We start from the raw sequence: 27,798 nt of genomic DNA, 5'->3' as shown, positions 1-27,798 counted from the left end.
ATATACAACCAGAATTACGCCAGAAGCTTTTTGGTGGTGAATAAAAGTGCGTGGCTTCTCTGCATCTTGGTTAGTGACATTTAACAACATATCAGTCGGCCTCTATGTATGTTACGCTGCACGTAGAGTTTTAAAATCTCATTAAATTTAAACATTTCTTTTTAAAAATGTTCTAAAAACCCAAAGCAGTATAAGCCCCAAATCAATATGAATGTCGGCAATGAATGTATGCAAATTTTTCACCGGAACAGTACGTTTCAACTAAGATCACCAGTTTGCGTCATCCCAATGCATAGAACATAAATGATCCACACAAAAAATGCTGACTGCCTTTGGGACCAGAATCTAAAAGAAATAAAAACCCCTTGCAGGGTTACAATTATTGTCTCTTCTGTCCTACATGCATCATGTCACAGTCATTAAAAGGTTGTGAGATAACTTTGTCATCATCATTATCATCATCATCATGCGGCTCTGATTGGGATGTTATCTCCACAGGAAGTCAAAGGAGGACGCCTGGGTCAGCAACAACACTTACTGGGAGCTGAGGAGGGACCCCGGCTTCTCCCACATCGAGTTTCCAACGCTGTGGTGACCTCAGCACACACGGTTTCTACCCACACAGCCTCCACTGTGATCCAGGCTGGTTCTGGCGATGTCTGTAGCCCACTCCTACCCGTCCACACGCCGTTTTCTATAGCGCAGTCCATTCAAATTATTGCCTTAATAACAAGTGCTTATCTGTTTTGCGTAAGTCTGTTCATGGAAGCATTGTGGGGGGGAGGAATGTTGATGTCGAAACTTTCGCCCACATTTCTGCATCTTCTGTGTTACGGATTCTCAGAAAAGGGAAGCAGCTTGGTAAAAAAAAAATCAGTGAAAAGAAAATGTTTCCATAATTTCAGCTTGAAAATGCTGAATTACTTAGTCACTTAAAGGTTGTGTCTTATAATGGACATTCTCTACCTCGGAGAAAAACAAGCCTTGATATGTCAGTGATTGTGTGCACACATGTTTATTCGCCTAATGCCTTACTAGTTGTACTTCTGCTGTTTTTTTTATTATTATTATTTTAATTTTTGCATTTGCATTGCTGTTTTGTAAGTATATGCAACAACTGTTGAAATGATCTTTATATTCTCACTGTGCTGAGGGTATCTTCATGTCTCATAAAGTAATTACTTTTCAGCTATTACTCTGTGAACGACTGTACAATATTATATGAGCATCGGTAGCAAACATTAATTCCAGTCACTTGTTCCCACGTTATCCATTGCACCATCTTGACATTGGGTTTGGAGTAAAAATAATGTCCAAATCAATGTTCATGAAAGGGTAATAAAATATTATTCTTTCCTGTTATTTGTGTGTTGTTGAATACTGGAGAATGACTAAGTGCAGTTAGTCATTCTTTATAGTGCCTTGTAAAGAATGCATACACTTTAAACTTTCCCCTTTGCTCATTTTATTACATTGTAGCCACAAATCTTAAGATATTTTATGTAACAGGCCAATACAATGTGCTGTGTTGGAGAAGGATAAAAACAAGTTTTTTGTTTTTTTTTATACAAATTGCAATTGATGAGTTTTGTCTCCAGTTACATTTAGATCCCTGTACCAGTCAATAAAATCCAGTACAACTTGTTAACCCTCAGTAGTCAACATATTAGTAAAGCCATCTTATCACTACTAGATGTTTAGTCCACAAATCTGGGCTTCATGGACGAGTGGCAAAAAGAAAGTTTGCCTCAGTCAGCTCAGGGAAAAGTTGTAAGGATGGACTCACTGCCCTAGAGCCACGCTGTTATTTCTGCCAAAGAAAAATAGCTCTGAACATCACTATGAACAAACCGAAACCACTGTAAAACAAGGTGAAGGCATCAACTTTTTTTTCTTTTTTTTTTCCTGCAAGGATGGAGAATCTGGTCAGGGATAATGAGAAAATTGGATTGATCAAGAAAAATGCAGGAAAATCCTGAAGGGAGACCAGCTGCTAAAGGTTGGGGAGGATTTTATCTTTCCACCAGGACAATAACTCTAAACATATGCAGCCAGAGCTACATCAAAGTTGTGACTGTTGACTTTTAAAAAATTATTTTGCAAAGAAGAGGAAAAAGGTCAGTTCAACCCTGCTAGAAATATGTCATTAAACATTTGAAGCTAAAATTGCCTTGTGAGTCTATAAAGCATAAAGTCAGAAGGGTTGCATACAAACACTCGACCCACGCATTTTACCCTGGCAGTTGTAATTAAAAACTAAATGACAACCATGTTTGCATTTATTTTTATTTTCATTTTCCAATTATCCTCAACTTTGTGTTGGTCCATGAGATAAAATATCAGTAACACAAACAGATGTTAGTGGATGTAGCAGCAAATGCAAAAGTTTGAGGTTCATGCTACCTTAACAAATATCTGCATGTGAAGCAACACCTCTCTAAGATTAGCCTGTAATAAAGGTTATCTAAAGACGACTTCAGTTTGGGTGTGGATGACAGATCATCTGCTGAAACACATCACTGTGTTCACAGGTACAGTTTGTGTGCTCCTGTCTTCTTAAAACCTGTCTTCTTAAAAATCTCAGAAGCTCTCTTGTTGTGTTTGGACAAACATGAACTAAATACCTCCTACTAAAGTATTAACATCAATAGTGAAATAATACCTGTGTAACAAGGAGACGTTAATTTTTTGTAAATTAAAATGAGCCTATTAAAGATTCAAAGTGACTTTTTTTACTCATTAAACAGTTTTGCACACAGTTGTCCTGTTTACATGGGCAAAAGTTCAAAAAGCTGGCCAATTATAAAGCATTTGAAAGCAGGAAAGCCTTTATTACTGCTTACAAATGCTCTTGAAAGCAGTAAAGTCTTTGCTGATAGGCGCTTTATGCTTACCTTTGGTGTAAAGGTAAGCATAAAGTGCCTGCATAACCCTTTCACACCCTACAACTCGCTGTAAAATGAAATCTTTGTGATTAAGTGGAAAGAGTGTGGCTTGCAACAATGTAAAACTGCTGAGATACAAATAATTATCCTGGAGATCTTTGAAATGTTATTAGATATTTTAAAAGCTGTAAGACATCATTCCAGTTTTCTAACGAGCCAAATTAACCTAACTAAAAATGTCGTAGCTGAAAAATGTCTTTTTCAAGAAAAGGAAAATCTGTGCACCTTATTTGAACGCTTAGGTTGTCTCCACTCTTAGAACAGAAACTTCGAGTGATTGAATTTTAGCGGCCACTAGGTGGCAACATAGATCAATAATTTGAGTGAATCTATTGGTGCCTAAACGTTTTGCCTTGGGGGCCAAAATACAGAAAAAGTTATTGGGGGTCACAACAGTAATAGTCATAATAATGTTAATAATAGCAAATAAAACATTTATTATTTTACCCATTTTTATTTGATCTGCTCAATAATAAACTCAACAAGCAATATTATATTTAATCTAATAAAAAAAAAATCTAACCTTCAAGAAAAACAGAACAGAAACAAAACAGAACATGGGTTACTTTCTCCTGAAACATAAAATAAAATCCATCTTTAATGGCCTACTATGCAGATTCTTTTCATTCCAGAATTGTGGTCAGAGGCCGAACAAAGTTAATCAGAGGGCCGCAAATGGCCCCCATTCCGCACTTTGGCCTCTCCTGATTTACAGCAAATCTTCCAGTCGTGATGTCGTTCTGCGAATATAATCGATGCTCAGTTTTATTTGTTGCTTCAACAAGCACATTTAGAAGTCCACTAGAGAACGCTCGTCAAGAAAAGAGATGTTCTCTGTAGAAGTGATTTTAATAACACTGACTGACTAAAGGAAGAGAAAGTAGAGCAAGCGCTTCCTGTACTGAGGGCGGGGCTTTTTCGAGTCCTTTGTCCAAAACACACTGAATAACAACAGTATAATAGTAGTTAGCACCTCCTTTGTCACCTAACTTTTATAACTAGCTTAGCACTAAAGCAAGAACTTCAGAGAAGCGGTAAGAACATGCTTCATGTGTATATAATGTGTTGTTTTTGACGTGTTATTGATAAACGGACAGCTTGGATAAAGAAAATGGTGCTTGTAGATGCTAGGTGGTTTGAGCTACTTTAGACGTTGAACGTGTTTAAACCGAGTTTTGCTTTTTTTTTTTTTACTTCAAGGGATAAGAGAGGAGATACGTTTTTATCAATTAGCACCTGGATCCTCCAGAATCCAGGTGAAGGTAAACATAACCGCTTCTTATTTCTAGCTAACCTGATTTCTCTTTGTCAGTCAAAGGTTTTTTTATGAGCCGCGGGAGAAATGTTTGCCATAGCAACCAAAAACTTTGTGAAGGAGGTGGATAATAGGGGCTTACTGATCCCAGTGTCCAGCCTGAATGACAACATGGAGCTTCTGACGGTGGTGGTGAAGCATAAACGCTCCTGGTTCTGGCAGAAACCCAAATACCTGCCAACTGATTTCACCCTGAACGACCTGCTGGCAGGAGATCCACCCATAACACCAAGTAAGTTTAAAAAACACTCATGTGGTTTTATTTAAGCATTTGCTTAAACTAAGTGACAGCCAACCTTAAACGGTTTATTTATATTTACAGCTGTGCTAGATACAGACTTCATCAAGTACACCAGCACATATGGCGGGGGCATGGAGGGAAGCGTGGATGCTAGTTTTGTCAAAGCCAAATTGAACGTAAAGAGTGAAGACTCCTCCAAACTCCAGTCGTCCTTCGGTAGTCTGAAGAAACATGAAGCGGACGTCCCGAAACTGATGCGAGAATCCAAAGGCAGGTTAGCTCCCCTAACTGAGTCCACTCTGATAGATTTAAATGTCCCACTGAAGATACAGTATATAAACAGAAGGATTTTTTCCCCCCCTCAACCATAAAGTTTATGAGGGATTTATTAGAGATTATCATCTTTTTCTATGTACAATAGATAAACATATAAAATAAAATTACAGGCCTGTCAGTACTTTCATAGAACCAGACTTTCTCTGATTATTGTACATGTGTGTGTTTTTTTTAAGAGTTCTGGACATGTCACACTCTCTGATCCAGCAGACGAAAGAGAAACAGAAAAATGTGTTTGCCATTGTGAAGGAGCGCATCGTGACCACACAGCCATGTTCAGTCATAGAGGACGTGCAGCAGCAAGGATTGCTCGCGGGGAGTCTAATTCCCTGCGCCCCCAAAGCGTCTAAAGTACAGTGAATAAGAACAAACAGACACCAAACACATTTATGCTTACAGTATCTGTATGTTAAGTTTATTGTAAAAGTACTTTTGTTCCTTTTTTGCCTGTACGATGATTGTGCGAACCGAGTTCTCTTTTTCATTTTGCCCAATGTAAATATGGCAGATTTGAGAAATGGGCTATCGCTAGGTGTCCTACTGTTCCTGAAACTAGTTTCAGTTCTGCATGCAACTTGGTAAATCATTAGCTGTTGAGCAGAGGGAGCCGATCATATATTGTTCTATTTAAAAAGGAAGCAACGTGGTGGCGACTGCATGCACGCACACCACATCTTAGTCACTGTAGATACAAGTCTAAAATTGGATTTAAATAATGTCCAAGTCTAGAAAATGATTAAAAACATGTAACTTTGAATAAGATGAACATATTTTTAATTATTCATCTTCTCATTGTCTACATTTTAAATTTTCATTGCCACAATCTATAAAAGTTAAGCAACCATTTCCAGTTCAGTAAAAAGCTAAAACCTGAGTTTTGCTTTTGAAAAAGACAAATTTTGATGCGGTATATTATGCCTGAGTATTCCTGAAGCTCTGCTAACTCCCCCCCCCCCCCAGGTTTTACTGACAGAAAATGGAAAGTTGAGCAAAGACAGCAACGTCACAATGGAGATTCCTCCGCACACCACGATAGCCTACGGCATTATAGAGCTGGAGATCAAAAACGACGGGCAGTTTGGTGAGGATGCTCTCAACTGTATTTAACAACTTTCGCTAATTTAACAAGACAAAAGTGATGAACTGTCTGAACTGTTTTCCACAGAGCTGTGTGTGATGTCAGGCGGAGGTTTTGAAGTAGACGGCCACAGCAAGAAGAGCCTGATGTCTGCCTCAGCACCAAAGAACAACATGACTCAGCAGGGTAAAATTACTGGGGGTTTTTTTTGTCTCTTTTCTTTTTTTCTGTCTTATCTTTTTAATAGAAAATAGCATCATTGATGATAAATCACAAATACATCCTGAAGCTTTAGGATTATAGTAGTATGATAGCCATATGCTCTCACTTTACATTAGTGGATCTTTTCTGGCCCGTGTGAAAATCCGGCAGTGCAGATTAGTTGTATAACCAAATGTGTTGAGACATTTCTATTTTTTTTATTTTTTGTTTAGATTTAAAGGAGAATTTAAATTAGTCCTGAACAGTATTACCTCCGGCTTTAACGTTTTCTTTGCTCAGTAACCACTCTTTTCTGATCAGGGGTTGCCGACTGTTCAGTAGACGAGGATGAAAAACTAAAGGAGACAGAGCTTTTGCAACAGGGACCTTCAGACTCTGGAACTGTCTCCGTCTGAACTTGAGATTTGTGGATTCGGTGGCCTTGTTTCAGAGCCCAAAACATTTTACACTAGCCTTTGTTTTCATTTTGTTTGTTTTTTAAAGCGCTTTGTAATACTTTTCTTTAAATAAAAACTTTACTTACTCACTTTTGCCCTCATTGTCAGCTACAGACCTGACTTTTTCATTGCTTTGCCAATCGACATACCTTTGACTTTAGTCATTCAGGCATATTAGAGATTCTGAGTGATTCTGAATCAGTGTGGCATTGACCCATTAATGCACAACAAAGAAAAGAACCCATTTTAAATCTGACCACTTCACACTTCATTACTAGCAGCCTTTTTCTGAAGCTTTTTAAGGTTTTATACTGCTTCTTTACCCCATTACTTGACCAGGTCATTTATTTAGACACCTTCTGGAAAATATGCTTCAGTAGTCAGGCGCAGTAAAAACCAGCCAACGTCTAAGAAGTTAGGAGCTGACCTAAGACTATTGCTCAGCCCTGGCCACAGATACAACTTACAGTTGAAACCAAAGGTTTGCACTCACTGAATAAAAAGATACAGCTCTTTTTTTTTTTCTCACTGCCTGAACTGAAATCAGACCATACTTATCTTGTTTTAGGTCATCTGTAATTACCTAAATTATTTATGTTCCTTAAATGCCACAACAATGAGAGAGAGAATATTGTCATATGTATTTATTAATATCTTCTGAATCAGAAGTCTACATACATTTCGCCTTGTATTTGGTAGCTTTACCTTTGACCTGTATGACTCGGTTCAGATGTGGGTTTCCTTCTCACTGTAGCTTGTTGGAGTTCTGGCTCAGTCCTCCAGACAGAACTGCTGGAACTGGGTCAGGTTCGCAGGCTGCCTCACTTGCATGCGCCTTTTCACATCCATCCATCCATTTTCTGCTGGATTGAGGTCAGAGCTTCGTGAAGGCTACACCAAAACATTGATTTCGGTTGGCGGTATTTTTAGGGTCACTCTCCTGGCTATCTTTAGACGCTGCTTCAATATTTCCACATTCATGCCGTCTATTTTATAACCAGTTCATCCTGCATGAAAACAGCCCCACAACATGATACTGTCACCACCGTGCTTCACAGTTGAGATGGTGTTCACAGGCTTCCAAGCATCCCCCTTTTTTCCAATGCTCATTATGCCCCAAACAGTTCCACTTTAGTTTCATCAGACCACAGTACATGTCTCCAATATGAAGGCCTTTGACCCTGTGTGCATTTGTAAACTGCAATATGGCTTTTTTATGTCTGTTACAATAATGGCTTCCTTCCTGCTGAGTGACCTTCCACCCCATGTCTATGACTAGAGACACTGACTTACTGGCTTCAGCAGCGTCTTCACAACGTCTTTGGCTTTTGTTCTGAGGCTGATTTGCACGTTTTGAACCAAAAGACGTTAATCTCTGGGACCCAGAACCCGTCTCCTTCCTGAGTGGCACGATGGGTTGGACATCCCCATCATGTCTGTATTTGAACATAATTGTTTGAACAGCTGGATATTGAAGCTTCTCCAAATTGTTCCCAAAGATGAACCAGAGTTGCAAGACACTTATGTTCCTGGAATCTCGGCTGATTTGCTTCGGCTTTCCTATTGTGCCAAACAAGAAGCAGTGTGTTTGAGTACAGCCACAGATGTGGCTGCAATTAACTCAAATTTGTCACATGTGAAAAATACTCAAACCAAAGTTTGAGTATTTTTGAGTATCCATAGAATCATAGGAGCCCTGAATGTGTCCCTGTCATTGTTCACTGTTTTACTTTAGGCAAAGTAAAAGATTTGTATCTTTGTAAAACAAATGACGTAATTTGATGGTTTTTATCCCAGAACTGGAGAAACTGAAGGATCATTTCCAGCAGCTTTCCACCCTCCCGGCCTCCACCAGGTCATCTCTGCTCCGGCACATCACAGGACTGATGCAGGAACCGGCAGCCATCTGCGCACTTCAGAACATGGTACAGAGCCACACTGATGCGCCTGGTTTTTATCATAACATCGACGCAGCAGGTAACTGTAGACGCTTCTCTTTGTGACAGCTGGACCGGATGTGTCTGGGTAAGAAACCCAGCCTGGATAATGATGGATTAAAGGAATCTCAGCAACAGAGCATCCATGCAGTTTTTGAAGTGTTGGAGCAGCCTGGTGCAGAGGAGCCGACTCAGAGCCCAGTCTTCACCGCATTGCATCTGGTTGTCAGTGCGTTAGAGGGTAAGAAAAATGCCCAGTCTAGAAAGGAAGAAATTGAACCGTCGTATTTGTTTTTGTTTTGTTTTACATTGTTTGTGGATTTTATCTTTCAGAGTTACCAGATGATTGTCTTCCCGTTTTAAGTGTTTGCTGTAATCCTGCAACCCTACAGGCTTTGGAGCTGCTGGTTAGTGAGGATCATTTTAAAGGCAGGAGCTAAATTATTATTTATTCATTCGAAACACATGGCTTTCCTTACATTTGTTCTAGGTGCAGTGTGTGTCAGGAAGCCGGGAGACGCCTCTGAGCAGCACAGCACTGCCAGATGACGACTATGAAAGGACTGAACATGTTTTTGCCTCCTGTAATGTGTCTCTACGGAGAGACAGCGACGTGCTACGGGTTGAAATCAAGCACGAACAAGGAAATTATCCCCTGATTCTCTGCATCGCTATTAAAAGTCTCGCCTCGTTAGCCTGTGATTGTTGAACCATACGAACTGAATACTGGTACTAAAAGGAAATCCAATATATTATGTTTTGTTTGGGGACTTAACCTGGACATTTATAAATAAGTGCTTGAAACATAAACGCGAGAACTAACATCGGACTGAATATTTTTTATTGGTGGATTTTACATCATATAGGAATTGGACTTCATTGAATTGAATGTGATCAGACATCGATACCCTAAATATGCACCATCTGATAATTAGGAATCTTCTGTTTCAGCAAAATTTATGTTGTATGTTCTACTACAACACAGTTGTTGTAGCCTCTTGTGGCAATAAGCCTCTTGTGACTTGAGGTTGTTTTTGCCCTTTTCGATTAATTGGTCACAAATCTTTTTTTTTTACATAAAACCAAAGAAGCCCTTTAGAAATTGATCTAGGCTTTGACTGTATGGTGTTTTCTTTATAGCTTTGTAATTTTGTGTTTTTATTTTGTAAAACACTTTGAACTGCCTTTCTGCTGAAAGGTGCTATACAAAAAACTTGTTTCACCTACAGCATCTAAGGCCGTCTTCTACTGCAAATGCTTGTATTCATGGGCCTCGTTTGCAAATGTTTAAACATGAGAAGTTGTGCATAATGAAATGATGGTCCTTCTTATTGAATCTTCTCTGACAAAGATACCCATTTCCCCCATTTCAAGTTAAAATTTTAGTTCACTTAGGATTTTCTGTGAACGACGTTTGTTTCCCTGACACTAGAATACAGGTGTTTTGTGAAATTGCACAATTACAAGCTTCAATGGATTTCTGTGGGATTTTATTTGATGGACAAATGTAAGACAAAATGTGTTAAGTGGAAGTAAATTGATGCATGTTTTGTTTTTTTTCCACAAATAAAACTCTTCAGTGCAGCAGATATTTGTGGTCAGCTCCATTCTTTCTGATACCACTAAATAAGATCCAGTGAAATCATTTAATTTGATAACTGAGTGCATGAGAAATTTTATGCTCAGTAAAGATCCAGCTGGTCTATGAAGGCCTCAGAGGTTTGTTGGAGAAATTTTGTGAACAGCATCGTTAAGGTCAAGGAACACAGCAATATTGTTGAATATTTATGGAGAAATTCCTAAAACTGAATGTTTGCTTACAGGAGGGGATTTTTACTGGAAAAGATACGAAGCAGATCATTAGAAAACACCAGTTATTTTATTAAACATCTGAAAATACATCTCATCTGAAATCTTGTAAAATATACCTTTAATACGTAAATATGAACATTATTTAAAACTGTTAAGTTTTAGCATCATCACATCTAAAGGGATAGTTTACTGAGATGAAGTACCCTCTTCAACGGTCCTGGGTAAATTTTTTTTTTTAAACACAAACACAGCACCAAATCCACTGGATTAACAGTCTAAAAACTTAAATACTCTACCTGTTTAACAGTTAGCATTATTATCAGAATGGCTTTTGTGCTTCAGTGAACACTGGGTAAGCACTACAGTATTGCTTTGCTTTCTGTGCAACTTCAAACAGTGACCGGAGGAACAGTTTTCAGAGAAAACACCCAACTAAAATAATGTGGGGGAATACATTTGAGCAGTAAGAAGATATTAGAAACATGATGAATGACTAAGTTTGTAGTGACAATGACTCGAAGCAGTGGACACATACACTGTAAACTTAACACTGAGGTATCACAACCTTTTCTTTGACAGAGCCCTCGTTTTAGGAGAATAAATAAAACGTACCCTTACAAGATGTGAAATTCGACAAACTGACAGCTGATTTAAAAGCAATCTGACAGAAAAGCCTCATTCTTTTAAATAGAAATACTCTTTTAAAAAACCAAAAACATATTTCCCACTAAATAAGTACACTTCCTGTTTTTTTGGGTTTTTTTTGGACAGTTGCATAGTGTGTTGGAAAAGAAAATTGGCAATTTAGATTAAGGTGACGGATGCAGTTTGTACCGACGAGGTTGACGTCCCATTCTTCCTGTGTGCAGCAGAGTGTTAAAAACCGCATTTAATCCCAGGCCCGGCAGCTCGGACAGCAGGTCCAGTAGGAGGAGCTTCAATACACCCAGCTGACTGGAACCCACTGCGGCTCGACAAATAATCGCTCCACGGCGTCTTGCAGCTTGTCGAACGCCTTGTCCAGATTGTCATTGACTATAGTCAGGTCAAAGTAGTGGCTGTACGCCCGGCGGATCCTGGCGCTCTCATCTACCGTCTTCTTTAAGTCGTTCTCCTGCAATAGAAGCGGGAGTCCCATTACACTCTGACGGCAGCAGCTGCCGCTCAACAGCACCAACGATCAACTCGCGATGCGCGAACATGAATTTCTCAGGATTACCGTGAGGATTTTGGTGGTGAGGCCGGCATCGACCACGGCTTTGTGCATGTCTCTTAGTGTGTCCAGCTCAGGAGCAGCGATGAACACCACGAACGGCATGAACTCTGCAGTCTTCAACACCTTCAGGGCCTGTGCATAAACTGTGACGTCACGACCAAAGCTTCAGGGCAAAACGGCTCCGTACGCGGAAGGTGCTGATGAGATTTTACCTGGGGGTTCACGTCCAGGATGCACGTGCGGCCGGCCTGCACCACCTCGTGGATGGAGTCGATCTTGGTGCCGTAGAGGTTCCCGTCGTACTCGCCGTGCTCCAGGTACCGGCTCCCCTTGATGTCACGCTCCATCTCCTCCCGAGTCACGAAACAGTAGTTCTGCCCGTCTTTCTCCTCTTCTCTGGGGTGGCGGGACGTAACTAAAGCCAGAAAAAGTCAGGGAAAACGGTCACACATAGTGCCTTGAAGAAGCATGTGAGATGTGAGAGACCAAAACAAAAAAGAACATAAATGAGGTGAAAAGGAAAAGAAAAATCTGAAAAGTTTGGCATGCATTTATGTGATACCAATTTAAAAAAATCTAAGCTATTTTGAAAAGAATAATGGACAAAAAAACAAAAGTGTGTATTTGTGTAGTGCAGGTTGGGACAAACAACATGATCTGCATCTGGAACAACAATCTCTAGAAACGACTGACTCAGGGGAACTGAAACACTTTCAGAGTTTTTGTTTCTAAATTTGTCGGTGGAGACGTTCAATGTCTATTAATATCGGCAACACACTGTAGATGATTTCTGTAAATGTCCAGGTTTTTCTGACACACTCACAGGGGACGGTGGCTCCATATCTCAGAGGATTCATAACAACAAGGCGGTTCTTCAGGCTCCTCCTTCCGACCCCCTGAGCGCCGATCAGAACCAGCGTTTTCCTTCGAAACGGAGGCATCCTGGCCACTTCCTCGTAGATCTGAAGCTCATAACGGTCAAACTCTGCTCAAGGCAATGCACACACTGAATGAGAACTGCATCGTCTCAGATGCATTTCGACGAAAACACAGTGAAGCACATTTGGTGACACACACCTGCGTTCTTAGAAGTGAGGTACATCATTTTTTTCTTCTTTTTCTTTGAACTCAGAATCCCACAGAGCATCCCTGAAACACAAACGGCAGAGCCAAAGCGCAGCTGTCAGAGAGACTCAACAATGGTGTCTGGTTTGTTGGGAAACTGGGGACGTGACGTGTGCTGACCTGTACCAGCAGTGCCCCAGTCTCGCCTCACAAAAGCTTTTCTCTTCTCCTCCAAGCACTGACTGGGAATCAGGCCAGTCGCTCCACCAACAACTTTGCGTGCCTTTGTCGGAATTAAAACAGTTGAGAAAAGAAATGAGGCGGATCTCTTAAATGTGGCACTCAGGAAAAGAAAAAAAAAATACATTTAACTGAATCTCAACTACAATCTCTTATATATGCCAGCACCTGGTGGCCCTATTCACTTTTGGTCCTTTAAAATGGAGACTGAGATTGTATTAAATCTATAATGTTGCTTCTGTACACAGTAAAGTTGTGGAAATGTTTTTATAAAAGGCCTTGACCTCTTTAGGAATGAATTGTTTATTTGTAAATGATACCAGAATAAATTAGATAAGATGAATCTAAAACATTTTAAGGTCAGTTAATCGGACATGCATGTGAAAACTAATGCAGATATACAAGGAGATAATTTCTTAAACCTTGCTCAAAAGCAAAAGTAATAGTATTGAAATCACATGATTTCTTAGTATTTTGCAGCCCTACTCCAAACATCAAGGCAGAACACAGAAAAAAACAAAAGATGAAATAAACCAGGCCTGTGCAAATCTGAACATAGTATTTGAGTATTTCTTGGCGTTGTTGACTCACCTGCCACCAGTTGGGGTCATCCTTGTTGACAACATGAAGTATGTCTCCTTTGGCAAAGGCCAGACCTGCCTCTTTACAAGGGATCAGGTTATCTGTAGTTGGGTTGTAGCTGAAGTATGGCTTCAAATAAACCTACAATTTAAGAATTAAGTTAAAATTCAGTGCAAAAAAAAACAACAAAAACTTAAATGTATAAAATTCTCTTTAAAAATGCCTTTAAATATTTTACATTGGTGTGGAATCATTTTGGTGAAGTTCTGAGCACATTTAAGGGCATGCTGCAGCATCTAAAACAGGTTGAATCTGAACTACTCCATTTGAAAACCTTCATTTTGTTCTTAAGGCATTCAAAGGTGAACCGGTGGGTGATGTGTCGGATCTGCATAACCCAGCTGTGTTTGTGCTTAATCTCGCTAAGCACAGGTTGGACCTTCTGCTTCAGGATTTTCCAGTAGAGTAGAAAGCAGTTGCTGCCAAACTGGCGGTGTGACCGTTTCTGTTTTATTCACAGATTTCCCTCTACATTGTTGTTTTTTTTTCCAGGAGTTATGAGACACGGAAGCAAAGTTACTCAACAAGTTGTTCCGAGGTAAAAGGGGAATTTGAAACGGGTCGTTACCCAGCAGGTTGTTACGAGGTAAAGAGTGAGTTAGTTGATACCATTCACTTTGCTTAGCTGGCCGTGAGAGGTTGAGCCTACATCCCCCAGAATCCCATGTGGGTCTGGATCAGAGTTTATTCTATATAATGAATATTCTACGAGATATATTACCTGCTGATGTTGATCACGTGTCTATCATGACATGTAGTGTTATGAATGTATTGTCCAACCCTACAACCACCATGTGTTGACAGCTGATGACTCTTGGCCGTGACATTTACCTCAGAACAGTCCCATAGATGTAATTTCTTCACTCCCTTTCTTATTGTTGAATTATGAAAACTGACATGGTTAACAGTGGAGTGGGCCTGCAGTGATAAAAGTAAAGCTGAAACCTGTGGGGAGCTTAAAATATATCAGAATGAGCATTGAATGATTTATTCTGTTAGCATAACTGAAAGCTAACAAGGACATTAAAAAACAGTAGAAAAGAGGGAATAATTGGTCCCATTTGGCAGAGATGTCAGTGTGTGACATAACCTTACGTTACACTCTGCCAGTGTCAGCCTGCTGTGTGTGCCTGTTACAGTAAGGACCAGCAGGGTGTTCCAGTGGACAGAGTGGTACGTGTCCTACTTAGAGTGCAGGGTGTTATTAATAGTTCCTCGTGGACTCGGTTTTCAAACGCCTGGCATTCTGCGAACAGCCAGTCAGGCTGCTCCCACCCAGTCCTCGACAGGTTCAGGAAAAATCCATCGCATCCCGAGTGAGAGTCCCTGTGTCTGGACTAGCTGTACGTCGAGGAACACGTCATTCGTTAGGACTGTGTGGAATTTGACCTGCTGGTGACGCTGCCTTCGCCTCACCTGCGGGGGCGCCAGTGCGTCTCTGTAGCTCGGCAGGACCTTGAGCGTGACGCTGCCGCTGCAGTTTCTCAGCAGCTCCTGGAGTTCCTCGGGGTTACTGCCCACTTCCTGACCGTTGACCTCCCGGATGACGTCGCCCGTGTGCAGCATCCCCTGCCTGTCGATGGAGCTGCCGTGCAGGATCCGCGTGACCACCATCTCCCCGTTCACCGCGCGGAACGTCACTCCCTGAAGGAGAGAACGAGTGGGTCGCTGAGAGTGACACGGCCTCTTGCTACGAAACAACTTTGACCAAGTCGAATTAAAACGCTGAACTGAGTCACGTTAGATGGGAAAACGTGGATGGATTTTAAAGGGAATAAGCAGCGCTGCATGTCCTCCTCTGTAGAGACGCGGGTGCTTACCAAAGGCTCCCCGGTCTTTTTCTGGATGCCAATCACCCTCACAGCGTCGGCGGGCATTAGGGAACTCGGAGAGAGGGAATTGCTGTTTTCCATGTCGTTAGGCATTTCATAGGACTTCGCAGCCACCTTGTCATGAGCTTCGATTAAAGACTGAAACGGGAAGATAGGGAAAAATAAAAATAAAAAAATCACTGCAACATCAATTTAGCAAAACTGTTTCTAAAGAATGACTCAAACTATTTTGCTTTGTTTATATCGGCGCTGACTGATGACTTGGAGAACATGACTCACCATTATTGCTGCCCTTACAGCAATAAAATAAAGCCAGCATCATTTATAGCAGCCATTTTACAGGATTAATGATGAAAGCCCTTCCCTCTTGTACCTTGTTTCCTCCACCATTAAAACCAACTCAAACGTGCTTTCTAGTGTTCACACAAACCCAACAAGAATTGTTTTCTGAGGATTTTATTTCAATATAAACTAAGAGCCACAGACATGCGCTGTCACTCTACCTATATAATGCTGCCTAAAGTTAATTTTAGCCTCTAATGCTGACCCAGAGACTCAACATGATAACTTGTGCTGTCATGTATCTAGCAGACTAAGGGAAAAATTGAAAAAAAAAAAAAAAAAGGCTCAAAATGTCATTCTTTCACAAGTTAAAAAAAAAAAGCTTTGCCATCCTTCCTGGTCCAATAAACCTTCAACGAACGAGGGATTACAGTGTTAATACCTTAAAGTGAGGCTCTTGGAGGATTCTGGCGAGCTCAGCTGCAGCAGGATCTTGTTCTTCGAGGTTGTTGAGGGAGTCCGAGATCTCTGTGAGCAGCTGAACGTTGTCGTCCCCCACAGCTTCTAGCTTCACTTCCTCAAGGCGCTCGTGGGCCTGAATCCACAAAGCGGCAGAAAAACGACTGAACTCCATTGTATTTCAGGTTATTGCATCTTCTCTTTGTTTTAGTCAGTTTAAGAGTACAGATCAGTTAAAACATTACATTTTTTTTTTACTCTTAACACTTTTTTCTATCACCTGCATATAAAACTAGGGCTGCACCGATTTCAATTTTCTGGTCAATCACCAATCTTTCAAAAGCTAGACCTGTCAAACCCTCAACACAAACTATGATCTTGGAAATTCCTCTCCTCTACAACGTTAGAATTTGCTTTTGCTAAGCAAGAACGCAAAGTAGTACTAATGGGAGGTTTGCTGCTTCACCTTAGCGAGAGAACGGACGATGGGGCTCTCCATGATTCCTTTGAGGAAGATGAGGTCAATATCTTTGGCTCCAGTTCCTGATGGCATGTCTTTGAGGTTGTCAAGAACCTGCTGCATGGCTGGAGAAGAACAACGATGCCTCAGACACAAGCTTGGCCAAACGAAAGACCATGACCAGCAGACAACTGGATGTTGGCTTGAAGTGGCATGATTTGCATTTGTGAAAGTAAAAATCGGAGCTGATTGTTACATCTACCGGAAAATAACTGCAGTGAAAAACTCTCAAGGTACAAACAAGCTGACAGAAGTAAGCTTAAAAGCGTCAACCGCATCAACACAGATTCACATAGTTCAACAAGATTGGTCCGAAGAGCTATAAAGCCACAAAATAATCAAAGATTTTTGCTTTTTTATTATTATTATTATTTTTAGCTCACGGAAGATGGCTAAAAATTTCTTTCAGCGTTTCCCTACACAGACATACAAGAATACACAGGTGTTTTCTTCCACCTTAGATAAGCAGATAAAACAGACATTCTGATGAATGATGGTGTTTGATTTAGTAAAGGCTTTTAATTACCGTATTTTCCGCACTATAAGGCGCACCGGATTATAAGGCGCAACTTCAATGAATGGCCTATTTTAGGACTTTTTTCATACATTAGGCGCACCGCATTATAAGGCGCATAGAATAGACGCTTCATACTCTATTATTACACATCCACATTAATAAAGAAATGGTCCCCGAGTACTTTATATAGTAGGCTGGCCCAGTCGTTGTTTCACTCACGGTGTTGGTGTTGCGATATTATGCCCAACTGCTTTCTGGGTAACACAGACCAACCGACACGCTGCCGCTGCAGTCTCTGTCTCTCTTCCCCTGCCCCTCCCCCCCTTTAAATGTATTATCAAACTTTATTAACAAACCAGTGTTCTGACAACTATCCCAGCATGCACCGCGCACTACTTCTTCTACGGGGAAAAAGAAGTTGGCGGCTGCTTACCGTAGTGGACCAACTACGTAAGCAGCCTACTGCATGTCTGTGTAAACATGACGTCTTTCATTTCGATCTGAGTTAATTAGCGTAGCATTTCTGCCGGATTTTCACAACATATCAGCCACGACAATGGACAGGGGAACCAACAAGTTCATGTCATCTTTTTTGGACGACATCAAGGTGTTTGAGCCACTGGATGCCTCCAACATTGTGCGCGTCACAGCTAAAAGCTACCGATAGATGAGGAAAACAGCAGATCCTCACACCCTCAGCATAAATATAGCTGTGGACAAGATCACTGATGCCTATTGTTCTTGCAAGGCTGGGTAAGTCGGCATTCATGGTTTTGATGGTCCACAATGTACATTAGCATATGTTTACTACTGTAGCTTGTGTTTGTGAGACGGTCACGCACGTGGTAGCTGCACTGTGACCTAAAATGGGCATTAGCCAATGAAACGCGGCCCCTGTGGTAAGGTCCGTTGCTGGACCTGTTGTGGCTCAATATTGGTCCATATATAAGGCGCACCGGATTATAAGGCGCACTGTCGGCTTTTGAGGAAATTGAAGGTTTTTAGGTGCGTCTTATAGTGCGGAAAATACGGTACTTCAAAACATTTGTTTTGATAATGCAACATCGACTTTTTAGTTGACAACGTGAAATTCACAAGCAGCAACAGGACATAAAAAAATAGCAAAATCGTTAATGATTCGAAATCAGAAGCAGCCATCTTAGTTTACTGTCCTCTGTGGCTTACCTGAGCCAGACTTTGCATTGGCCACGGTCATGTTGATTATTCTTGAGCTCAGGATGATCAAACTCTGAACACGCTCGGCAGCCGTCCAAATGCCCGTTTAAAAAAACCAGAGCAACTGCAGAGCTGAAGGGGCGACAGAAATCCAACAAGTCAGAACAGTTTACATTATGGTAACCACATCATACAAACCAGTGTGCACAGTAACACTTCTTGTTACTGTGCACTATTTTATTTTTATATTTGTATCATGTTCGAATAAAATTTCATTTCAAAAATTTCATTTCAAAAATTTCAGGAAATGGCATCTTACCGAGCTGACATGTTGGACTAACACAGACCCGAACTAGAGAATGAGAACAACTGCAGAGCACAGAAAATATGCCTCCCTTTGGGTTTTATGTGAATCTCTCTAGCATGGATTTGCTATGAACTGGGGAAATAACAAAGATGTATGGAAGGGGCGCTAGAAAAAAAAATTCTTACTTTAATCTCAGAATTCTGAGTAAAAAGTCAGAATTCCTTTAATCTCAGAATTCTGAGAAAGTCTGAATTCTGACTTTTCTGAGATTAAAGTCAGAACTGTTTTGTTTTTTTTCAGTGGCCCTAATCCTCTTCCGCAAAGATGGCAACTGAATAAGGACTGAATATTATCTCTTTGGTTAAAGATTGTACAATTCACTCACAATAGAGGCTTTTTGTATTTATTCTCCCAAAACCGGTCTATGGTAGTAGTGAAATGTCAGGTGATGGCAGCCGTGGCTCTTCTAAACTCTATTTAGTTCTGCACGTTCTGCGCCATCAATGAATAATACACACAGCCTCCTAATATGTGTGGTGTGAACTAAAAGCAGCCTTACCATTCTGACATGAATTTCAGGATCTTACCTATGAAGTGTGTTTAAATCATCAGAGCGGCAGGCTGCTTCCGAACCTCAGGTTTTCCTAAAAAACAGGCATCTGGTGCGTATGCCTTTAACACAAAGAGGTAAAACAATCCACTGAGCATCAACAATTGTTTGAAAATGTGCCCGAAAGGTCTTTTAAATATTTAAAGAAGCCGATTACACTGATAATAACCTTTAGTTGTCTGATCCGTATAAGGGAGCGCTTTGTGGAAGTCAATCTAAATGACCAAATTAAATAGTACCAGTTTGTTACGTAAAGTAAAACGCCAGTTGAGTTTCCTTTCCAAAGTCAACTGCTTGTGTTGTTTATCTACAAAGAAGCACATAGATGTCGTTTGAGGTAAAACAGGTTACCTCAAACGGCATCTGTACGTTATTATTCAACCGTGTCCTGACTTGTCATTGATGTTACGGAAACCAAACAGCTGATCATGTTGTCCTACTATTTATCCTATGAAGGATAAACAAATACTAAGGATTGTTTGTTTAAATTTTCAATTTCATAAAAAAAAATGGATTCAAAGCATAAAAGAAGCAAAAATCACATTAGCCTCTCCGTTGGTAAGTCATTTCCCTTTCACAACTAAGAGTTACTTTTATTTTTTCAAATAGACCTTTTTAAATATTAGTCTCGACTGAGTATAGTAGGCTGATAAACACAGAGACGGGGCTGTCGGCAGCACTGCGCTGCTGTGCATACCGTAAAGGTGTGAAATGTGTGATATAACAGTGCACTGTCAATCAAATGGCCCCCAGTTTGTGTGTGCAGGAGGAGTGATAGAGAGAAAAGCCACAGCTCAATGTGCCACAAGTTTTCAACGGGCAAAAGGTCTCAGAGTTCCAGTAGATCGCACCTTTCATGGCCAATACCAATTTGAGTGCTTTTTTTCTTTTTGACATCTGACCTGCTAACTTTATTTTAACCAATTCCATTTCTGTCATTTTCTTCAGCATGTAAAAGAAAACATGAACAATAAATGTACTGTTGATTTCTCAGCAGAGGTAGAAGCTTAAAATCTTTTTTTAAATCTAGGAACAACAAGATTTTGCATAAGACTGCATAAAAACATGACCTTATCTGATTTCTGTTTGACTCAAAAAATGTTAACCAAGTTTCTGTTGCTTCATGCATTTAAAGACTGAAACTTATAAGCGTTCTTAGTTTTGAGGCAGATAACGAAAAACAAAAAAGACGGTCAAAGGACGACTGACTGACACTTCTCAGTGTGAGGTCTTAATTATAATGGGAAATGGTAACAATATCTGCATTCTGTCCTTTAGGGGCTGCAAGAGAAACAGAGCCGATCATAAACAGTTTTTCACCTCAAGTGTCTCAATCATCAACATCTAAGCACTAGATTATTTCTACAGGAGAAAGAAGCAGCTGCTTCACTCTATTTGTTGATGCTTCCTCCGTATAAAGGAAATCAGCAAAGTCTTGATCCAAACTGAAAACATTCTAATTCATAAAAAGAAAAAAATATATATCAATAAAAAAATATGTATCAGGTGAAGTAGCATATTATTAGCCTTGGCTGCTGTTTTATTAAATATCGCCACGGGCCACAGAAAAAGCCATATCTGTCGACTGCAACCTAAAATATAAGGAATCCTTTCATTTTCTTTTCTGTAATGACTTGAGTGATAAAAAAAAACCCAACTCTGTCGGTGAGTTACGCATGTAAGACCTTTCTTTATGCGAGTGATTTAAAGAGTATTTGAGAAGGATTGTAATCCAGCTAAAGCTATGAGAACAGAGTAATGTTAGAACATGCCACGTGATTTGCACTGATTGCATAAAGTAACCGTACAGGATTTGAGATTATGATAAAGTTGGGTTGAAACCATCTTCTCGGAGTCAACATGTTGAAAAGCTGTGCTGGCTCCACGGACTGAACTGCTGTCAGAGCTACACGTGTTTTTCGCTACTACGATAAGTAGCCTCTCTTGGCTAACTGACAGGAAAACTGACATTTCCATAATAATTTCCAATCACTTCCTATCAGTTTGACTTTAGATTAGTAAAACTACGCGCTGTCAGGTCCTCTTTAGTAACATTTTAAAAGAGTCGACCCTCTTTCATTTTGCAGTCCACATGCAGGTTAGCAATGCTAACAGGTAGCAACTGCTAGCTAGCTGTAAAATATCTTCCAAGTGTGACTAACTAAACTGTTGTGTCATATCTAAACATAAACGAGCTAGTTAAAGCAGCTGTGTTTTAAAGTTATTGCTTATTCATAAGCAGAGCAGTTTATCAGGGAGGCGAAACTAGCCGTTTACTAGTGCTGTGGAGCTAGCGAGTTGGGCGCTTTAACGTTACTCCACATTAGCCTCAGAGTTAATTAAACAAGAAGCAGCATGTCCAACATTGAAACGCTTGCTGCCCAAACCAATTTCAGTTAGGTTATAACATACCCAGTGTGCTGTAATCCTGTCACGCCTCCATGTTTTTTTCTTTATTGAACAGATTTATTAATCCCCGATCTCTCACGCAGCAGTAACTTGTGATTTCATGTCCAGCGTGCCTGCCCCCTTCTCTCTCAGCTGCCTGTCCTCCACACACACTGTGTGAATGTCACGCAGAGCTGCTTCAAGTTATCTAACCCATTCAAACCCGCCACAACCACTGGAGACTTACACAAACTCAGTTTTACATATCACAAACGACACTTTTCTCATCCCATCTTTTCCCTTTCAACTTGAAAGCTAGTGTGTGGAGATGTTCATTGTTGTTACCTTTAAACATTACTTTAGCTGTTCATCAGTTGCAAAAGCATTGCCAAGGTTCCCAGACCTTATAGAATAAACGCATCCCCACAGCATGATGTTGCCACCACCATGTTCCCTGTTGAGATGGTGTCTCACAGTAGATGACGAATATAGACTGCAGGCAGATCACTTTTTTTTATTATTTTGATCACCTGTGAGGTTTGAGATCAGTATAGTTTTGCATAACACCATTATGCACACCATAGCCAGAAAAGAAGATGTCAGATGAATGACAGCATATGGTACTCCAAAACCTGGATTGTCTTTTCACATCCATTGCTTGTCACAGATGTGTGCTTATGATTACCCATGTACCATGCTATGTACACAAACAAATGCTCACTCATCTGTCCCTAATGCTGGTCTTTGAGCTGTGAGCTAACAATAAGGCAGATGGTTCCTCACCTCATCTACCTACAGATGGCTACAAGTGTTTTCTAGAATGGTCATTTTATATTTTGTTTTTTTTTAAATACGGTGTCATCAGATCTGCCTTACATTATAGATCAAGCTGCACATAATTAGTAATGAATGATCATGGTAATACTTGCAATATAATTTCACTTATTCTTTAGAGAGATCCTTATATGCCTTTTGTTCTGGTGTTACATTCTATGCTTTTGTATAGTATGTAACACTATCCAGGTCACTAAAGGATTAAACTGTTGATCTGTTTTCAGTCAGGCTCCCGGTGCTGGGATATTTGATGGACCGTGGTATATAATTGTCTCAGTTTACATTTCATTTGAAGTCAATAAAAAAAAAAAAAAAAAAAAAGACATTTACAGCACAAAATCTCCGCATAATATACCCATTGAAAATGCAATGCTTTAACTTACCAGAAGGGGTTGCTATTACCCTACGACTTAATGACACTGAGTCCACCACTTAAAGGGGTGATATTACGTATTTTCCAAGCACAGAGTGTCATTTCATAGCACAATCAAGTAAATATGTTACCTTCAGTTTATATAAAAATGCTGTATATACCAAACATAATCTAAAATTCATTAGACTTTATAAGTTGATGCCTTGAAATTTTTACTCTGTTTAAAAATCTTATGCTCCTTCTGACACTCAGCCTTCAGCAAGTCATCACAACAAGGCTTCTTGTTATGCTATAAACAACCGCACTTACAGCTTTGAACTGAGATGTAGTGTGTTTGATAAGGTTGGCAGACATGCAGTTCGACCAGGATTTTGCTGATTACTGCTGCCACTAGTTTGGAGGGTGAGTGGAGTGCTCTGAGGCAGAAGCTTGTCTGGAGACTGCAGCTCCAAAGAGGAGCTTTGTAGAAATAGGCTGTGATTGAGGGAGCAATCAATTTCACCCAAACAGAGATAACCAACTTTAATAGTCTTATTATTTACTTTCATAAACCGGTTTTTATTTCAGTCAGTGTTGTTGTTATGAAGGTTCTGCTTAGTCAGTGGTTCCTGAAATTATCAGCTTCAGTCCCAGGTAATGCATCCATTACATTAAGGTAACTTAGCACTAATTACATTTACAAATTACATTTGTTACCTTTGTTTTTGTTTTGTATTAATATTTCCCCAATTAGATCTGGCATTTACATGGATTGTCATCTAGCTAAATCTCCTATTTGCAGACATTATAAGCCGTACAAGCTGCAACACTACACTCTGTCAGAGACCAGGCTTCCTTTTTGTTAATCAAATAAAAAGGAAAATAAATAAAACTACATTGAAGCTTGTCATTCTAATGTGACAAAAATGTGAAAATGTTTGAAGGGACTGCACCTACAAATGATTTTAATTTCTGATTATTTTAAGATGGGAAAACCTGGACATGTGGCAACTTCAGAGACCGCAAAGATGAATGATTTGACTCCAAGCTGATGCATGTTGAGGAATTGTTGCAAGTTTTGTCTTGATGTGTAAAGGTAGTTAGAGGGATGTCTATGTTGTTGCAGGATTATAGGTTGCTACAAAAAATATTTGAATTAAAGGGAAATAAAATAGTTAGAGGAGCTATTACCATACCATTGTTGACAGCCATTGATTTTTTTTTTGTCACGCTTTCAGACTAACTGATACCTGCAATTTGTTAGTGAATTCACAGATGACTAAATAATATGTGACACGAAGGAAACACAAGGTAATCTCCACTTGATTACATGTGGGAGTCTTTGACGGCCCTAAAAACCTCTATATAAGTTTGATGCATTATTATATAGCTTTTACCTGCAAACTGTGTTTTCCTGCTTGCTTTGTTTTTTCTGAAGTTTTCAGATAAGCAGTGAAAAATCTCTATTTTACATATATATTATTCAAAAAGATATATTTAGTGCACTAATTGCAGTCACATAAGGGCTAATAATCCCATCTTTCTCTATATGGTAAAAAAGCCTCTCTTAAAGTGTGTGTGATAACTAGTGCCCCTCTGCCCACAATCAAAAAATCATCGAATAAATTAGAGCACAGCCGGACAGACTGACAAATGAAATTTATTTCATACAACACAAGTTTCTTCCATGTTGGTAACAGACATATTGTACCATCTTCTGGACGTGACAAAGCAGGAGGAATCACCACCCCGGGAGCCCTTCGTATCTACATGAATACATACAAAGTTCATCAGTCACTGATAGTCTTGATCTTACACATGCACCAGTCAGACTTTTCCTGAACGATACATTTTACGTCTGCCCGACTGATTCACAGTTTGACCGATTCTGACCACATATTGGAGAAACACAACTTCTGCAGGTGTTTTGATAGAGGCAGTGGTTTTTGAATACAACTGAAAATGAAGAAGTAACACATTTGGCTGCATTTGTGCCTCAAAGTGTATGTCCCTAACTTTTATTTCAATTGTTTCCGCTCAAAAAAGTACATTACAGTGCATGGAGTATGTTATGAACCTAAAGATGAAAGTTCTAGTGCAAAAGAGATCAGACTTTTCAGAACCAATTAAGAAAGCTCGACTGACTCTGATCTCTTTTCAATTGATCGTTGCATCTCTGAATCTCTTGCTTTTTATTTGTGAAACTCTGTGTCTTAATTGCGGATCATTCAGCCGGTTAGATTCTTACCTTATATAGTTGGATCCTGGAAGAGTTTCTGAGCTCTCTTTCACAAACAGGTCAGAAAATACAGTGTCTGGGTTGTCTCTTTTTCCATACCTGTGCATGAAAAAGTGAAGTAATCATCACATCAGCACCTTCTTGATAGACCCGGGTGATTCAAGGCACTTAAGGAAATATAAAAGAAATTTAAAAACTTACCTCTGTCTTGTAATGAGATTGATATAATGTCTCAGTGCAGAGTAATACTTGGCAAGCTCCTCAGGTGGAGCTCCTTCCCGGGGACCGGCAGGCTTGACTGGATAGGCGTCTCTGCCAGAGAGGAAACATACCAGCAAGCAAAGAGCCAGAAGAGTTGGCGACATCACAGCGTCGGAGTGTCCTAGGTTCAAATTTAGGGGGAAAAAGAAAAAGAAAAAAAACAAAAAACAACAGCAAATGCTTACTAAGCAAAAAAATTTTTACACCAACACAGAATACACACTCTAGATCAAAAGGTATTCCAGATTTCTTGTCAAAAATGAAGTTTCGACTAAGATGAAACAGAAAACTTCCTTACTCTTGACAGTTTGATAAAAGTGCCGTTGTGGGTTTCCTTGCTTGTTCACGAGCTCCTGCAGCAGATTCCCAACGTTGTCCTGTCTTTTATAGTGAGCGCGGAGCGTGAGGAGAGGGGGTGGCAGAGGGGCCGATTTCATTTTCCTTCAAAGCCACTCCTGAGAAATATCTGTTGCCTCATTAGCTTAATTAAACCTGTAATGGCCGAGCAGTGAAATAAAATAGAGATGCACGGTTACATTATGAAAACACAAAAGGTGTCGGCACTAGGTTCATTAAAAAGTTGTTTGACGTGATGGACTACATTTGCCCCATTGTTTCTTTTAAAATAATTTCAGATGAGCCACATTAGAAGTTCATTGTGTGTGAGTAATTAATTATTTCTGCTTTATAATACCACAAATTAATATTTTTGCAAGATCACCGAGTCCTGTGCAGCTGGTAAGAAATTCAATTATGGAAGTCAGACAGACCCCTACATCATGGATTCATTTTTTATTTCTTTTATTTTTTTGTATTTTAACTTTATTATGCATTGATTATGGGGTTAAAACAGCACATTTTCTTATAAAGGAAATTCTCACAGTAATTAGATTAGATGATCACATCCTGCTTGATATTCTTGAATAAAGCTAATGATATGAAGCTTTTTTTCCATGGCTGATGTTCGAAAGCTGCATGTGCCTGGTTAGATGATGCTACAGCTGACTGAGAAAACATCCAGAGAAGCTCCTCTATAAAACAAACTAATGAAAACAGATCTTCCTTCCGTTGTAACGCCTCATAATCACACTCGAGCAGTCCAGCTGTAGCCATAAGCACATCTCTTGTATCAACAGGGACACGAAACGGCCGCACTCGGGCTTTTTCTGCACTATTCACTAACACATAGTTGTTTTAGGTTGGCAATTCTGATCCAGACCAGACTGCGCAGGTTCAAACCACACCAAACAACAGGAAAACCGCTCAGAAAATCAGACAAACCCACAAACTTCTAATTTCAGGTGATGGAGAGCACAAGTTGCTCTCAGCCCCTCTAAATGGCAAGACAAGTCTAATGGCAACTATTTTCTTTGAGGAGCACTCAAGTGAAATTTGACAGGAGATGAGTGCTGCTGTTATCTATGACAGACATGAACTTTAGCACAGGTCTTATATGAACAGAACGTAGAAAAGTGAAAAAAAAAAAAAAACTTTTTTAGTCTTAAATTTTTCAATAAATATTGAGATGTTTTAAAAAACATGCATAGCCATGTATTAACAATTTTATATCATTTCCAAGTTGCCTTCTGATGGCGAGAAGCAACAAAAGCTTCATTTTCTGTTGATTAAACCAATCATATTGTCAACGTGTCCACGGTGTTCAGTGTCTTCTTTTATTCCTGTTCAGTTGTCACTCTGGATTCTGGCAGTGAAAGCAATAAAATAACAGCTAAGTAGCGCAAAGCTGTCTTTCTCTTTGACAATTTATCATTTTCCTTGGAAAATAAACACATGCTGTGCAGAGAATCTGTTCATCTGATTTACATTCTCTGTCTCACTGCATTTGGCAGACAAACATGGACCAGGTGGTTACAATGTAGAGTCTCCTAAGTGTGCTGTTTGGTACAAGAGAGATCCTCTGTGTTCTTTCAACAAATACAATGTATGACATTTTGACAAATGATATCAATTTCTTTTCATATTTTACGCAGCAGAACAGCAACAGGAGCGTATTTGTGCATCAAAGTTGGATTTTTCTTTGCTTTTAAATAAAAATCTGATGTGTGGCGTATTCGATCTCAGCTTAAATACAGCTGTTCCACGAACGCCTCGGTAGTTTGTCGTAGAACGTTAGCGAACAAACAGCGTAGTGAAGATCAAGGAGCCCTCAGACGTAAATTAAATCCCATCCATCACCATCAAATTTAACAAAATTGTGTAAAATGTTTTTGACATGTCAAATGTTTTAAAGTATTCCAAAGAGTAACAGGCAGCCTCCAAACTACATAAACACAAGCGTCACAAACAAACACTTTGAATCTCACAAAGTTAACACAACTGATCGAAAGCAATTTGTTTTGAGGACAGTTTCAGTTAGATGACATCAAGTGGAAAATATATTTGACTATCTCATGTGCCGCGATTTCATTTCAATCCAATGAAATCAAATGAAATCAAACTTACACAGCGCTGTTCCGGCGACAAAATCAGACATTTTCTGTTCACACACACATTCACACACTGATGATGGCAAGC

At 39.8% G+C, this 27,798-nt stretch overlaps 4 protein-coding genes across 6 annotated transcripts in view; 2 read left to right on the top strand and 2 right to left on the bottom strand.

Moving 5' to 3' along the window:
- Window positions 1–1,362, top strand: part of osbpl3b (oxysterol binding protein-like 3b) — a 42,706-nt gene extending 41,344 nt beyond the window's left edge. For both annotated transcript variants that reach the window (XM_015004327.2, XM_015004332.2), the window contains one exon: window positions 499–1,362. In XM_015004327.2, the coding sequence (XP_014859813.1) occupies window positions 499–595 (97 nt within the window). In that variant the 3' untranslated portion in view covers window positions 596–1,362. The remainder of the gene's footprint in view (window positions 1–498) is intronic.
- Window positions 1,363–3,833: 2,471 nt separating this feature from the next.
- gsdmeb (gasdermin Eb) lies at window positions 3,834–10,100 on the top strand. The gene is made up of 10 exons (XM_015004325.2): window positions 3,834–3,979; window positions 4,258–4,492; window positions 4,583–4,775; window positions 5,014–5,188; window positions 5,798–5,918; window positions 6,003–6,101; window positions 8,372–8,499; window positions 8,581–8,752; window positions 8,845–8,918; window positions 9,002–10,100. Exons 2-10 carry the CDS (start codon window positions 4,288–4,290, stop codon window positions 9,218–9,220), a joined length of 1,386 nt encoding a protein of 461 aa, XP_014859811.2. The 5' UTR covers window positions 3,834–3,979; window positions 4,258–4,287; the 3' UTR covers window positions 9,221–10,100.
- Window positions 10,101–10,371: 271 nt separating this feature from the next.
- Window positions 10,372–21,788, bottom strand: pals2a (protein associated with LIN7 2, MAGUK p55 family member a). Of its 2 annotated transcripts, XM_015004324.2 has the most exons (14): window positions 21,602–21,788; window positions 19,167–19,251; window positions 18,282–18,404; window positions 16,526–16,644; window positions 16,043–16,195; window positions 15,307–15,456; window positions 14,903–15,130; window positions 13,436–13,567; window positions 12,785–12,887; window positions 12,617–12,688; window positions 12,363–12,524; window positions 11,752–11,954; window positions 11,543–11,671; window positions 10,372–11,437 (listed from the first exon to the last, which is right to left on the bottom strand). In XM_015004324.2, the coding sequence occupies exons 3-14, from the start codon at window positions 18,310–18,312 to the stop codon at window positions 11,261–11,263; spliced, it is 1,659 nt and encodes a 552-aa protein (XP_014859810.2). In that variant the 5' UTR covers window positions 18,313–18,404; window positions 19,167–19,251; window positions 21,602–21,788; the 3' UTR covers window positions 10,372–11,260. The 2 variants fall into 2 exon arrangements, with proteins under 2 accessions (XP_014859810.2, XP_087869813.1); XM_088013687.1 differs by lacking the exon at window positions 19,167–19,251.
- On the bottom strand, window positions 20,464–26,934 carry LOC106928243 (peptide YY-like). Its single transcript, XM_088014010.1, has 4 exons — window positions 25,562–26,934; window positions 25,204–25,384; window positions 25,012–25,101; window positions 20,464–20,470 (listed from the first exon to the last, which is right to left on the bottom strand). The coding sequence occupies exons 1-4, from the start codon at window positions 25,698–25,700 to the stop codon at window positions 20,464–20,466; spliced, it is 417 nt and encodes a 138-aa protein (XP_087870136.1). The 5' UTR covers window positions 25,701–26,934.
- Between the last annotated feature and the right edge of the window lie 864 nt (window positions 26,935–27,798).

The sequence above is a fragment of the Poecilia mexicana genome, unplaced genomic scaffold (assembly GCF_051168715.1).
Source record: "Poecilia mexicana isolate PSO_F unplaced genomic scaffold, ASM5116871v1 scaffold_16, whole genome shotgun sequence".
In the NCBI taxonomy this organism is placed as follows: Eukaryota; Metazoa; Chordata; class Actinopteri; order Cyprinodontiformes; family Poeciliidae; genus Poecilia; species Poecilia mexicana.
Note: the sequence above shows the minus strand (reverse complement) of the source record. Positions and strands in the feature narration are given on the sequence as shown.

Excerpts from the sequence above, each read along its gene's own strand:
- gsdmeb (XM_015004325.2), top strand. The coding sequence starts at position 4,288 with ATGTTTGCCATAGCAACCAAAAACTTTGTGAAGGAGGTGGATAATAGG. Across the intron at positions 8,500-8,580 it reads TCTGCGCACTTCAGAACATG|CTGGACCGGATGTGTCTGGG; the intron begins GTACAGAGCCAC and ends TCTTTGTGACAG. Across the intron at positions 8,753-8,844 it reads GGTTGTCAGTGCGTTAGAGG|AGTTACCAGATGATTGTCTT; the intron begins GTAAGAAAAATG and ends TTTATCTTTCAG.
- pals2a (XM_015004324.2), bottom strand. The coding sequence starts at position 18,312 with ATGACCGTGGCCAATGCAAAGTCTGGCTCAG. Across the intron at positions 15,457-16,042 it reads TCCAAGAGCCTCACTTTAAG|TCTTTAATCGAAGCTCATGA; the intron begins GTATTAACACTG and ends TTCCCGTTTCAG. Across the intron at positions 12,689-12,784 it reads CTGGGGCACTGCTGGTACAG|GGATGCTCTGTGGGATTCTG; the intron begins GTCAGCACACGT and ends TTTGTGTTTCAG.
- LOC106928243 (XM_088014010.1), bottom strand. The coding sequence starts at position 25,700 with ATGAAATCGGCCCCTCTGCCACCCCCTCTCCTCACGCTCCGCGCTCAC. Across the intron at positions 25,385-25,561 it reads CTTTTATCAAACTGTCAAGA|GACACTCCGACGCTGTGATG; the intron begins GTAAGGAAGTTT and ends ATTTGAACCTAG. Across the intron at positions 25,102-25,203 it reads AATCTCATTACAAGACAGAG|GTATGGAAAAAGAGACAACC; the intron begins GTAAGTTTTTAA and ends TTTCATGCACAG.